Source organism: Pelophylax lessonae (assembly GCF_965119305.1).
Source record: "Pelophylax lessonae genome assembly, chromosome: 2".
Lineage (NCBI taxonomy): Eukaryota > Metazoa > Chordata > Amphibia > Anura > Ranidae > Pelophylax > Pelophylax lessonae.
This window is the reverse complement of record NC_138769.1, coordinates 292,230,245-292,245,344: the sequence shown is the minus strand read 5'-3', so window position 1 is coordinate 292,245,344 and position 15,100 is coordinate 292,230,245. Positions and strand designations below refer to the sequence as shown.

At 39.3% G+C, this 15,100-nt stretch overlaps 1 protein-coding gene across 1 annotated transcript in view; it reads right to left on the bottom strand.

The window, feature by feature from the left end:
* Positions 1-15,100, bottom strand: part of FOXP4 (forkhead box P4) — a 138,025-nt gene that overhangs the window by 53,986 nt on the left and 68,939 nt on the right. Inside the window, exon 5 of the mRNA XM_082247614.1 lies at positions 7,001-7,087. Within this exon, the coding sequence (XP_082103740.1) occupies positions 7,001-7,087 (87 nt within the window). The remainder of the gene's footprint in view (positions 1-7,000; positions 7,088-15,100) is intronic.

The following is a 15,100-nucleotide window of genomic DNA, read 5'->3' as shown; positions in this document are numbered from 1 at the left end:
AAATGGAATTGCAGAGCTAACAAAGGCTGGCAATTTCATGGAACAGATGGTAAAAGCCCCAAAGAAGAAAAAAGCCCTGCTGGATCTATTAATTTCAAACATCATGGAGCTTATTACAAATGTGCAAGTTAGAGACAACTTGGATAATAGTGGTCATAGAGTAATCACAATTGGCATAAGTTAGAGGAAAGAGAAGCATGGTATGACAAGAATTGTAGATTTCAAAAATGCGAACTTCAATAAGCTGCGATCCAAACTGCACGACATTCAAAAGGCCACATTTTTGCAACAAAGAGCACACAAGGCAGTTGGAGTGTTTTCTAAAGATGAATTAAGTAAGTGCAATAATCATTGTATTTCATTGTGTAACAAGCATAAAAGAACAAAATAAAAACCTATGTGGCTAAATTCTAGTAAAAAAAACCCCCAAAATAAATGAGACAAAAACAGGCCTTCAGCAATCAGAGCAGCTAAATAAGAATGAGAATCACATGCAGCAGTTAAAACAAATCATTTTTTTTTTTTTTTTAAATATATCTATAGTAAAAAGGTCATAAAAGGACAGACAGGCCCCATAACACAGTGGTTCCCAACTCCGGTCCTCGGGACCCATCAACAGGCCAGGTTTGCAAGATAACTAAATTACATCACAGGTGATCTAATTTGCTGCTCAGTGATTGCAGTATTCTAGTCTGCATCCCCCAAGGTAATACTTAAAATCTGGCCTGTTAGTGGGTCCCGAGGACCGGAATTGAGAACCACTGCCATAACAGATGTTAACATGGTTAGATGGTCACAAATTACTGGGAAAAAGTAGATGAATTAAAGTGAATGTAAAGTGTTGTTTTTTTTTTTTTTTTTTTTAAAGTAACAAACATATTATATTTACCTCCTCTGTGCAGTTGGTTTTGCACAGAGCAGCCCGGATCCTCCTCTTCTCAGGTCCCTCGTTCCTGCTCCTGGCTCCTCCCTCCTATTGAGTGCCCCCACAGCAAGCAGCTTGCCATGGGGGCACCCGAGCCAAGCTGCAGCTCAGTGTGTCCATTCAGACACGGAGCTGCCAATCGGCCCCGCCCCCTCTCTCTCCTAATTGGCTCACTGACTTTGATTGACAGCCATAGGGGCCAATGGCGCCACAGCTGCATCGCAGCCAATCAGGAGGGAGAGTCCCAGGACAGCCGAGGGACTCTAGGACACCGCTGGACAGAGAGAGGGCACAGGTAAGTATTAGGGGTGCTGGGGGGGGGGGGTGCTACACACAGAAGGCTTTTTATCTTAATGCATAGAATGCATTAAGTTAAAAAAAAAAACCTTCCTGACTTTACAACTTTTCCTTATGATAATTATGTACAAATATATTAAGGACGACTTCGTTAACTGTTATACAGTAAACCGTTTACTTTAAGGTCCCCGAAGAGGACACGTGGCCAGAATTTGAGGTTAGAAGAGAGGTGGCTTAATCTCAGATTGCGGAAAGGGTTCTTTTTTGTTAGAGCAGTTAACATGTGGAACTCCATCTCTCAGGAAGTGGTAATTACCTAAGCGTGCTGAGAACTTTTAGATATCTTCCTCAGGAAGCAGAACATACAAGGCTATGAGAAAATGTTAGAGGATAAAAATCACACACACATAGATTGAACTGCATGGACCTGTGTCTTTTTTTCAACATGTAACTATATACTTTATACAACAAAAACCCATGCTATATTCCAATATAATTGAATAAAACAAAATAAATACATTTCTTGTAGCTGCTGTTCATAAGTGGAACAAATCTTATTCAAAATCCTCCTATATGCACGGAAATATATACCATATACTAGTAATGGCGAACCTTGGCACCCCAGATGTTTTGGAACTACATTTCCCATGATGCTCAACTACACTGCAGAGTGCATGGGCATCATGGGAAATGTAGTTCCAAAACATCTGGGGTGCCAAGGTTCACCATCACTGCCATATACAATACAATATAAATGTGAGTGCATAAATACAGTGCTTGAATTCATAAGTGCCAATGTGGTATGTACTCCATGACCCCCCCATGTGCTCCCACACCCACCAGAGGGTTATGACCTTCTGCACTAAGCACCAGAATCAAAACAAGCTTTAACTGGTTCCTGCCCACACTATAGCCAAAAGATGGCTACAGTGTGGCTCCCCAGTTCTGGGAGGACTTTCATGGATGTTCTCCCACATGACCGCCCTGGGGACCGCATCAGCGCACTCTGTGATTGTTGTGTCCTTTGGAGACAGCTGATCACAGATCATGGTAAAGAGCCACAGAGGCCCTTTACCATGTGATTAGCTGTGTCCAATCACAGCTGGTCACATGTAAACAGACTTGCCAGTTATTGGCATTCATTTCCTCAGACACTGGGGTTTATTTACTAAAGCTGGAGAGTGCAAAACCAGGCTCCCTTCTGCATAGAAACCAATCAGCTTCTAACATCAGTTAGTAAAATTAAGCTTTGGCAATAAAACCTGGAAGCTGATTGATTTATATGTAGAAGTGAGCCTGATTTTGCACTCTCCATCTTTAGTAAATAAACCCCGCTGGTAGAAGTGAACATGGATTTTGCACTCTCCAGGTTTAGTAAATAAACCCCACTGTGAGGAAACGAAAACCAATAACCGGCAAGTCTGACATGGCACAGTGGACTCATTGTGTATACTGATAATCAGGGCACTGATCATCAGTGTCCTGATTATCAGGGCAGCTTATTAGTGCCACCTATCAGTGCCACCTGATCAGTGTGGCCTCGTCAGTGCCTCCTCATCTGTGCCCATCAGTACAGCTTATCAGTGCCTCCTCATCAGTGCAGCCTCATAAAAGCCCATCAGCAAAAAAGAAAAAAGTTACTTTTTTGCAAAATTTTATAACAGAAACATCAAAAAAAATGTTTTTTTTTTAAATTTTCAGAATTTTTTTCAATACCAAAAATTTTAAAAACCCAGTGGTGATTAAATACTACTAAAAGAAAGCTCTATCTGTCTCATAAAAATGTTAACATTTTATTTTTGTGTACAGTGTAGCATGACCGCGCAATTGTCATCCAAAGTGCGATAGTGCAGTGTGTACATTGTTTACAATGATGATCAATGGACTGATCATCAATGCCCTGATTATCAGCACAGCCCCATCAGTGCTGCCTATCAGTGCAGCCTTGTCAGTGCCTGCTCATCAGTGCCTAGCAGTGCAGCTTACCGGTGGCCATCAGCACCACCTCATCAGTGGCCATTAGTGCAGCCTCATCAGTGCTGCTTTAGTGCAGCCTCATCAGTGCTGCTTTATCAGTGAACATCAGTGATAGAGAAAAATTACTAATTTGCTACATTTTTTTAACAAACTAAGAAAATTTTTTTTTTTTTTTTCCAAAATGTTCTGTATTTTTCATTTGTTAAGCAAAAAATAAAAAAAAAACAGTGCTGATTAAGTACCGCCAAAAGAAAGCTCTAGCTGTCTCAAAAACAAATGATAAAATTTGGGTAGAGTGTTGCATGACCGCAAAATTGTCATTCAAAGTGCAACAGCTTGAAACGGTTAAAATAGTATGTTTCCTGGACTCCACTGGGTGGTAGAGATGTCAATGGAAACCCTGCCCAACACGGTTCGCCCTTCTCAGTGATTGTCTTCATGAGTAGGAACCTCCGGTCTAGACTCAGTATATTAAATAAACATAAAAGAACAGTGTATACGGCTGATCGATTAATGGCTTTAATGGGTGGGTTCTTTCATGTCTATCTACATGCACAGTCTAAACCAGAGATTCTTGTTCCTGAAAATGCCCACTGAGAGGGGCAAAATGCGTTGGGTGGGGTTCACTACCGGCCTGTGGAGCAGCACTTCCAGGTCCAGATGCGAACCTGTTTGCTTTTTATGTTTGTGCAATGGCTTTATCACTTTATTAACAATAAAAAATAGTACACTATGACGACTTCTTCTGATTTTTGACCATAAAACTACTGGAGTATAAGTTAGCTTATAAACAACAAACAGAAACCAGAAGTGATGAAATACTCGCTTTCAGCTTTATTTCTCAAGGAGGAGGGGAGGGTATGGATGCAAGCTGCCAGCTGCACAGGATGGCTTCCCAATCACACCAGAGCTTGGGAGCGGTGGCGGCAAACACCCTGTAGAAGAGAGCAGCTGTAGAGCCCCCCCTGATCATTTCTATAGGAAAGCCCATCACCTGCAGCAAATTTTGATACCAGGATCATGGCTGCAGTTGCAGCCATGATCCTAGTATCACCGCTTGTTCCTGAGGATGTATGGGTGTGTTCTAAGGAAGGGAAGTGGTTAAAGTTCATAAAGATTACTTTTTCTTTCTAATCTGCAGCGCTGTAATTTTCTATAAAATTCAAAGCAAAATGACAAATTGGAAGCGTTCTGTACTTTGTTGGTGTACAGAACGCCTCCAAAACATAATTCCCTGCTTGTATGATTAGCTCACTGTTTTTTTTTTTGTTGTTGAAATTTGCATTAAGATATGTCCGATTTTAGGCAACTTAATTTTTGGTTGGTTACTCCATAAAGGTTTATTAATTTCAGAGGGATGCAGACACTGCAATTTTTCTCATCAGTACACAGAGAGTGCACCAAATGATTACAATAACCCAAGTTCCTCCCTTTTAGAATCCGTATTCAAGAGACATGGTCAAACAAGCTTAGCAGAAACAGGTAGGAATCTGGAACCAAATGTGTTAAAATCTTTGCACTGTACTTTGATCACCCAGAGGGAATTGTTCTATTTAAGTTCCAACTTACCTCTAAAAGATTCCAATCAGAAACAGGCAAAGCACCCTATATTATTACTACTTAAAAATAATCTAAAACTTGACTGGAAGCTGATGGGCTTATAGGCAAAGAAGATTGTTGGTTTGTCAATCTTTACAGTGCCAAAGATGCACTTGCAGCTTTGTAGCTCTTCTGAGATGGAGAAATATTTGATTTTAAAGGAACAAAAGCAAAAATGAGGCAAATCAGACCAGTACATTACCTCAATACAGCACTTAATATTAAAAAAAATAAAAAACACTGTATATTTACAAAACTCACCTACAAGGCCTGAATAACTAATACAGAAGGCTTTTGCAATACTGTACTGCTCTAGTATTGTGGTTCCAAATTGATTAAGGAAAGGAGTGCATCTGTGCATTGTGAACATTTAAAGGTAAGCAGAACAAGCTTGTTCACTCTGATAAAGAGGGTATACCCCTGAAACCCATCAGCATACTTGCTTTGTTTAGTACAGTATTACAAAGGTCTTCTATATTGGTTATCCAGGCCTCAGAGGCATCAAAAAGCCCAGTCCTATGATTCATTTATGCTTGGGAATATACAATTTTGCATTGAAAATATAATCGGAATCATATTTTGCATTCCTATAATTCTATTTCCTATCAAATAAATATATAATTTAAAGATGTTTTGTATATTTTCTAATTACCATATTTATGAATTTGAAAATAAACAGCTTTGAACATTTTTTTTTTAATCAAATGCAGTCTCACCAGTGCCCACTAATGCAGCCTCCTCATCAGTGCAGTGCCCACGAATGCAGCCTCCTCATCAGTGCAGTGCCCACGAATGCAGCCTCATCCGTGCAGTGCCCACGAATGCAGCCTCCTCATCAGTGCAGTGCCCACGAATGCAGCCTCATCAGTGCAGTGCCCACGAATGCAGCCTCCTCATCAGCGCACTGTCCATCATTGTAGCCTCGCCAGCGCAGTGTCCATACATGCAGCCTCGCCAGCGCAGTACCCATAATTGCAGCTTCGCCAGCGCAGTGCCCATAGTTGCAGCCTCGTCAGCGCAGTGACAGTAATTGCAGCCTCGCTAGCGCAGTGACAGTAATTGCAGCCTAGCCAGCGTAGTTACAGTAATTGCAGCCTCGCTAGCGCAGTGACAGTAATTGCAGCCTTGTCAGCGCCATTGACACTATTAGGATCACTTTTAAAAAAGTCCAGGAAGCAGCGCCGAGGTAGAAGGGGGCGGGCGGGGGTCGAGGAGAAGGAAGGACGCACGCGCTCTCATCGGAAGTCCCGGCGCCTATGATAGACGTCGGAATAGGAGGCGGGACTTCCGATGACAACGCATCCTTCCTTCTCCTCGGCCCCGCCCGTGCTCTTCTACCTCTCGGCGCTGCTGTCTGGACTTTTTCCTTCATATTTAGGAGATAAAAGTGCGTGTTATACGCGGATAAGTACGGTATTCTCTCTGTTGTCAGAAAACAGCATGGAGATTCCCCCATCTACCTCGAATGTGTGAATGGGGAAATTGGTTCAGTGTTTTTTATTCAGCCTACTGGCTGAACAAAAAAAACTGAACCATGTATGACCAGCTTAAAGTGTTTGCTACCCCAACACTTCGTATTCCTGATATGTGCCTGCTGTACCATGTACTTATATGAGAAAATATACTGTTCTCTTTGTATTGCTTCCTTCATGTGAAATCCCTGGTGTTCCTGCTAGTCCCCTTGATTTCCTATTAAAAACTGACCACACTAAGCAGAAGAGCACACCATGGTCAGTTCTCTAGCCGTAATGGGAACTCAGTATGCTCTCCTCCAATGATCAGACATGTCCTGACAGGCTCTCGCTGCACAGCCATTCACTGGGAAGCCCAGCATGCTGCTGCTTCTCCTCCTCCCAGCTCCTATGCAGCTGAGAACAGAGGGAATGTGGTATTTATGTATTTTTTTTATATCTATACAAAAATGTTTTGCCTTTCATTTCTATTTTAAGCTGAATGGGTTGTTTTACAGGGTGATCCTTAATAAACATTTTAACTCTATTGCTTACTGGACTGCAGTCATATTTACACGTTATGCACAACTGCTGTAACAGGAAAATAATAGAAACAATATGAAAACAGAGGTTGTGAGAACAATGGCTGTCTGACTGTGTATCCAGTTGTGACCTTAATTGGGTTTTAATATGATTTATATAGGTGTCATCAAATGAGTTTTGAGAAATAATTGTCTTAAAAATCACTAACCTCTTTGGCCTGCTGTTTTCCTGACTGCTGCTGCGAGAGCAACTGGAGGTGTAGCTGTTCTTGTTGCTTCTTGTAATATTCCTGAAGCTTTGAAAAAAAGATGGAAGCATGTTGACTACAAAGACTAAAATGGGTGGTCTACTGGTAAACAACAAAGTAAAGAAAATGTTTACAGGGAGAATTAGACCAGGATGAACTCTGTTCCCCAAGAAGACAAGAAAAAAATGTGAAAACAAACTTATATAGAATAGAAAAATACACAGCTCACCATAATGCCAGGTCCTAAATGGACACATGGGGGAGATTTATTAAAACTGGTTCACTCAGAATCTGGTGCAGCAGTACATGGTAGCCAATCAGCTTCTATTGTTCAATTAAGCTTTCACAATAAAACCTTGAAGCTGATTGGTCTCTATGCGGAGCTGCACCAGATTTTGCACAATGCAGTTTTAGTAATAACCCCCATACTGACATTCTACATTTAACTTGCATTTACGCCTGTGCAATTTAGTATTCATGCATCATTCTTTTTTTTTTTTCTTTCTATTGCAGGTCTACATATACAGGACCATTGCACAGACCTGATTCATTCTTGGTGCTACACTGATAAATAGCATACTTATCATATATATTTGTAGTTAAAAGGCTTTTTAAATTATATTTTTATGATAAATATCTGCAGTTGGCTATTTCTATAAATGTTGTGTTGGGAAATATAATTGGAACATATACATATTTTTTTATTGCTTACTGGTTCCTTCTAATTAAAACCTGTAAAATAAAAATGTATGTATCCAAAACATCTACAAAATTACAGACCTTTCTGTCCTGAAATCAAAAAGATATATTATAAATTAGGATAGACTACAATGCATACAGTTATTTGGTAAAAACCTAAATATCTAATTAAAAAATCTTAAAATTACAGGCTTGAATCTTCTACAAGAAACCTAGTTAAAGTTTATGTATAGCCCAAACATGCATAGTTTTTTTCTTTTGCTGCCTTTTTCCAGGTTGGGTATATTTACCATCCCTATTTATTCTAGTGACCATTGTCACAGAGAAAGACAGTGATGAAATACGAAATTGTAAATATCTTTTTTTACTAGAAGAGGTGAGGATAAATGTTACAAATTGGATACCTGTTTCTGTGACAGCTGTATTAGGCAGAGTGCTTCTTGCTTTGTGGAGATTTTGGCCCCTTTCACACAGAGCGGACCTTATTGCGATCCGCTCCAGCACTTTTTTTTTTTTTCACGGACACGGATGACAGTTGTGTCACCCGATCCGTATGTCCGCATATCATCCCATCCGTTTGCGGATGATATACAGACATAATGTATGTCTATGGGATTGTGGATGTCAGCGGATGACACCGCTGACATCCGATTTTGCATCCGTTCCGTTTTTTTAAACGGAAGAAAAAATAGGGTTCTGTTCCGTTCCAAAAAACGGAACAGAACTGAAAGGATGAAAATCGGATGTCAGCGGATGGTCATCCGCTGACATCCGTAATCCCATTGACATGCATTATGTCCGTATATCACCCGCAAACGGATGGGGGGTGATATACGGACATACGGAATGCCCGTGTGAAAGGGGCCTTTCTCTCACTTCCTGTTGCATCTTCAGAACAGGAAGTGAAGATACATTTCTCTAACAAGACACAGACAGCACAAAAAACTGGGGTGGGGTGGGTTTCAACCCTTCTTTCAAGGAAAAAAAAAGTTTTTGCTATACATATATTTTTTAAGCATTTCAATCATTCCAATATTCCACTAAAATTAGTTAAATTGTGATGTTGCCTCAAAGAGCTGTACAAAACACATGATCACGTAAAGTGCATAAAAAGATCTGTGGCAATATAGTGAACCTATTGTCAGGATATTGAAATTAAGGCATTTACAGTTTTAAATAAGAAGTATAGCCAAAGCTCGTTTGGCTGTACTTCTCCTATGGATCACAGGACCGCAGTTCAATCTGTGACCTGTTTTCAGGAGAGAAAAGTCGGGATCCACCAGATCCCTGGACCGACACCCAGCTCAGCCTCTCAACAAGCCACCTGATCCACCCCTTCTACAGCCCAGTGCACCAGTGAGCGAGGAGGGAGCAGAGCAGACAGCTGCTGATTGACAGACAGCAGCTCTCTGCTCATGGAGCTGTGAAAACCGAGCGATCAGCAGTGTTCGATCGCTCAGTTCTCAATGTATAGGTGCCGGGGGACAGGATCCACCTAGGTAAGTATAAATCCAAAAAAAAACAGAAACCCATACTTCTCATTTAACGAGCCGTGAATGAGCTTTGAAACAAGTCCTCAAATATTGCAAGAGATTAGAAATTTTTATTACAAGAGAGATGGTTGTAGTAGGTTTGTGAACATCTTACGGTATCTGCTACAATAAGCTTCAATTTCAGTGCCTCTGTTGTGAATTTGAGAAATAATTTCTCCTAAGTGCCTACATAAGTCAGTAAGGCCTCTTTCACAAGGAGCAGGCCGTACTGCGATCCGCTCCGGCGCTTTTTTTTTTTTTTTTTTACGGACACTTGTGTCATCCGGTCCGTATGTCCGTATGTCCGCATATCATCCCATCCGTTTGCGGATGATATACGGACATAATGTATGTCTATAGGATTGCGGATGTCAGCTGATTACACCGCTGACATCCGATTTTGCGTCCTTTCCGTTTTTTTAAACGGAGGAAAAATAGGGTTCTGTTCCGTTCCAAAAAACGTAACAGGACTGAAAGGACGCAAATCTGATGTCAGCTGACATCCGCAATCCCATTGACATGCATTATGTCCGTATATCATCCGCAAACGGATGGGGTGATATACGGACATACGGAATGCCCGTGTGAAAGAAGCCTAAGGGATTATTTTAAAACTGAACTTTAGTCAGCAGTAAAAAAAATGACAATATAACTGACCTAGCCCCGGCGCAGAAAAGGGTAACTGCGGTTTGACCAATCTGACAAAGCCATTCCCTTTTTGTGGTCAGCGGCTTCTCTACAATTATCATCTACAATTCAAGCTTCTGACATGAGGACAAGGTATTTTACCTTTTTTCCTTTTGCCTAGACAACACAGTTACCCCCTGCTGTGCAGGTAAGTAGGTGCAAATACTTTTTTCATTCTAAAAAGAGTTTAACTTTAAAGCTCATTCACTGTTTCGTAAAAATTGAGTGCTCATGGCTTAGCTACAGGTAAATGACAAAAACAATGGCCTGTTGTAAATGCAGCAATGGGAACAGGACTATCATTGCATAGAGTTTATTAGGAATTATATTACATTTTTACAAGTTTTAAATTGCCCCAATAATGCCCAACCGTAAACTGGAACTAAATGTTTTTTTTTTTTACACCTTAGCATTTTAGTGGTTTTGCAGTAGTTTCGGTGCACTTTATGTACAGTTCAATGACTGGCAACTTCTTTAAAACCCCGTCATGGCAATCAAACTTAAAAAACCCAAGGTGTTACTGAATTTGAAAACTGTACACTCTGCAAATGTAAAGGTGGCCTAAGAAAAATGCTTTAATAGCATTCACTTTAATATACAATCTGTGCCTTCTTGCACAACCCACTTGGAAGGCTGCAGTTAGGCCCTTTCTGACTTCTATGTGTACAGTGCCTTGCATGTGTGTTTACCCCCCCCCCCCCCGGGTCTTTTCCACATTTTATAGTTACAAGTTGGAATTAAAATAGATTTATTTACTTAAAGGCCCCATCACACCACTGCATTTGGACAAGCACATACAGGTGCATACATAGCACCATTCATTTTGAATAGTACCCCAACACACTTCCATATCTCATCTATGTCGCAGTACACTGCAAGGAAATTAACTACAGTTTGTTGTTGTTTACTGTGTTGGACAAAAGGTGCATATGCATATTTGTCTGTTCTAATGCTTTGACAGTCTATCCAAATAAATAGGCTACCTTAAAGTATTCAGCACTGATGTCATTAAGTGTGTGTGTGTGTGTTAAAGCAACATACTGGAGTGGAAGGGTGGAAAGCCAGCCTAAAGGTGCAAAACATTGGGGTTGAAACCAATACGGTGCATAAAAACCAATAAGCTTCCATTTTTATTTTTTTTCCAAAGCTTAATAAACCACTTAAGGACCAATCCTATTTCTGACACATGTTGTTTACAAGTTAAAATCATTTTTTTTTTTGCTAGAAAATTACTTAGAACTTTATTTTTATATATATTTATATATTTTTTTTATCAAAGAGATAACTGTGCTAAAAATGATAAAAAGTAAACAAAATACAGCATATGCAAAGCAGCAACTCTACTGTGTGATATCACCATAAAGTACAAACATTGCGCTAAAAGTGTTGAATATTTATGCCAAAATATTCAAATAAAAGCAAACCGGGTTAACATATAGACTGCAAAGGTTGCAGTATAAAGTTCTAAAAAGATTTTGAGTTTGAAGATGATAGGTCATAAATGATTCACCATCAAAGTTTCATACATCCCATCTCCACCACTGTGTACAGCAGACCACCCAAGATACAGCCACCTTAGGTGTAAACAAATACCTGCTTACCAGCAATATTGGAACTCTTGTCACAGAAGACCAGTAGCACCTTTTTGGCTGATTACCCTATTTGATGGTGAATCAGTTATGACCTAGCATATTCAAACTCAAAATCTTTTTAGAACTTTATACTGCAACCTTTGCAGTCTATATGTTAACCCTGTTTGCTTTTATTTTAATATTTTGGCATGTATAATCAACACTTTTAGCGCAACTCTGTTCTTTTTTATATATATATATATATATATTTTAGCAAAGACACTGGAGAATAAAATGGCGATCGTTGCAATATTTTATGTCACAAGGTATTTGCGCAGCAGTCTTTCAAACTCAATTTTTTGGGAAAAAATACACTTCACCTAATTTGAAAAATTAAACAATGAAGTTAGCCCAATTTTTATTTGGATATTGTGAAAGTTGATGTCTTGCCGAGTAAATAGATACCTAAAATGTTACGGTTTAAAATTGCGCACACTCGTGGAATGGAGACAAACTACAGTACATAAAAATCTCCATAAGTGATGCTTTAAAAAATTTTAATGGTTACCAGTTTAGAGTTACAGAGGAGGTCTATTGCTAGAAATATTGTTCTTACTGTGACAATCGCTGCGATACCTCACGTGTGTGATTTGAATATCATTTACATACTTACGTATGCATTTTCTTTGGTGCGCACACAGGGACGGAGATACTTTATAAGAAAAATTTTTTCACTCTTCCTTAAAAAAAAAAAATCGGGTCACTTTTATTGCTGTCACTAGAAATGTAAGCAGCCTCTAGCTGCAGGCATCACGCCGGTACAACCACAGGTACGTCAGTTTGCGGGAAGTGATTAAACAAGCTTAGGTTAGAAGCTGATTGGCTATCATGCACAGCTGCACCAGATTTTGCACAGTTCAGTTTTAGTATATCAACCACAATGTGCTATTGTGACCCAAAACCTAATAAAACAAAAGGACAGACGCAATGGGGTTAATTTACTAAAACTGGAGAGTGCAAAATCTGTTGCAGCTCTGCAGAGAAACCAATCAGCATCCAGGTTTTTTTTTAAGGCTTAACTGAACAAGCTGATGTTAGAAGCTGATTGGCTACCATGCACAGCTGCGCCAGATTTTGCAACCTCCAGTTTTAGTAAATCAACCCCAATATTTATAATTTTATACAGTTTTTTTCTACTTTCACAAGGTATGGTTAATGTATAAACAATATTGTAAACAGTAATGGCTAATGAATTTCAGAGGCTTGAGAAGAAGCAATAGAATCTGGGAGAGTTTCAAAGTTTTGAAACTACATGAGTTTTTAACATAATGTTTTTTTTTATCTCATCACTCTTTGAAGTTAAACTTTGTGGTGTCATTGGGCTATTCCCGTCCCTCAGGCCGGCTCTTCCATCCCAGCTGTGAATCTTTGCCAGCTTTTTCAGATTTTTAAGAGATCTTTTGATTAATCCTGAGCATTAATGAGTTTCTTTAGGTGTGTTTGTTTTAGAGCACATTCCCACAGCAAGGCAAACAAAATATAACAAAAGTGCATGAACACAAGAATACACTGCAAGGCAAATCAAGCCAAGCAAGGCAAAAAAAAAAAAACACACACAAAAATGCAACGCGTAAAAAAAAAGTATGCCATCACATTACAAAAAACGCAAAGGCCCGTAATGCAACACACGTACATTAACCCATACGTAGTAATGAGCCCTTACCAATAATGTTAACTGTTCTCTGGGGATGGCTAAAGTTTAGGATACCCAACCCTAATTCCTCCAGAATTTTAGGTTGGACTTGAACGCTTCTTGATCTTTAAGATGCTGTTTTTAGTTATGTTCTCTAGGAGTCCTTAAAGCAGAGTTCTACCCAAGAGTGGAACTTCCATTTTAAGGCATCCTAACCCCCTGGCATGTCATATTTTTTTTTTTTTTGGGGGGGGGGGGGGAGCGGGTACCTAGATTTGACAGGTACCCACTCCCAACTCCTCTCACCCTCCCTCCCTGCAATCTTCTGGGACATGTCACAGGTCCCAGAAGATTTCCCGTCCACTCAGGACGCGCAGCGCAAATCACACATGCGCAGTGCGCACCTGGCTGTGAAGTCACAAGCTGTCACAGCCGGGTGCCAACAATAGAGATGTCAGCGCCGCGGGGAGTAGAGGGAGAGATCCAAGGCTGGATCATGGGACAGGTGTGTTTATTAAAAGTCAGCAGCTATACTTTTTGTAGCTGACTTTTAATAAACACAAAAACGGGTGGAACTCCGCTTTAACTGCACACTTTAAAGTGGTATTAAACCCAAAATCAATCATTTATTATATTTCAGCTCACCAAATCTTAGATATGGTGGCTGCATTTGTTTTTGTTTTAAGGTTTTCTTCTTTTTTTTAATCTACTGATCCTGCCATTAGGTCTGTTCTTTTTCAACAGAACAAGCTATCCTGCAGATGTGACAGTTAGAGGGTTGAGACAAACCATTTACCACTTACAGGGGTGCTTACAATGATCAGCTTTTATTTATTATTATTTATCCTAATAGGAGCAGAAACTGTTGCTGTAATTGCGTAAAAAATGTTAGCTGTAGTTTGGCTTCAATAGGCCTGTAGACACAATCAGAAAATCGCACAAAAAATACTGCTTTGAATCGATAATACAATAATCTGATCGTAAGTACAGAGCTTTTGAGAGCCGATCACGACAGTTCATCCGATAGTATACAGTATGATTGGACAAGCAGTTACATTTTTCTCATATGATACCAGATCATACAATTTTAGTTTAATCAGTACAGTTGCCATTCGAAAATACAATACAAATACACTACAACACATTACATCACTTTCAAATTTTTATTCTGTCGTACGAGAATTTTAGTAACTTTAGTAAACTATTTTCAAAATAAAATTAGCATGCAAAAAAAAATAAAAATAAAATCGGACGATCATGCGTCTGATAATTTCATTGTGTGTACCAGGCATAAGTCAAGTCTATCTAAATCTGCTAGTATAACACTACCCCCAAACTGACAATGCTACTATCTAAAGGTGTCAATGTTGCTCCTCCATTCAGAGTATAGGCACTCTAACTTTCACACGTGAAAACAGAGGGGAAAAGCCTAAAAATGAAAACAAATCATGCCTTTACATCTAAGGATTGCTAAGCTGCATATACTACATTTTTGGTTTTGGGTTTTTTACCGCTTTAAGTGCACATGGCTAGACTACATTGAAATAAATATGTGAGTTTTAAAGTTATTTAGTTGTGCCAGGATTTATTTAGGGTCTTTCACAGAAAACTAGGTAAATATTATTTATGCATTATATCAATTATTTTTTTAGTTCTATTTATAGATAACTTCAAGCATTTCAGTGACATAAAATTCCAAAACATAAATTAACACTACAAAATGTTCAAAAGTCTAAGGTATTTTAATACATATAAAATTAAGCCACTCTCAGTGCTTTTTAAAAGTTACTGGTCATGACATATGTTATATTTCATGTGGATCACTATTATTAAAATATAGCATAACAGTGTAGAAAATGGCTTCCACAGACCTCTTTAG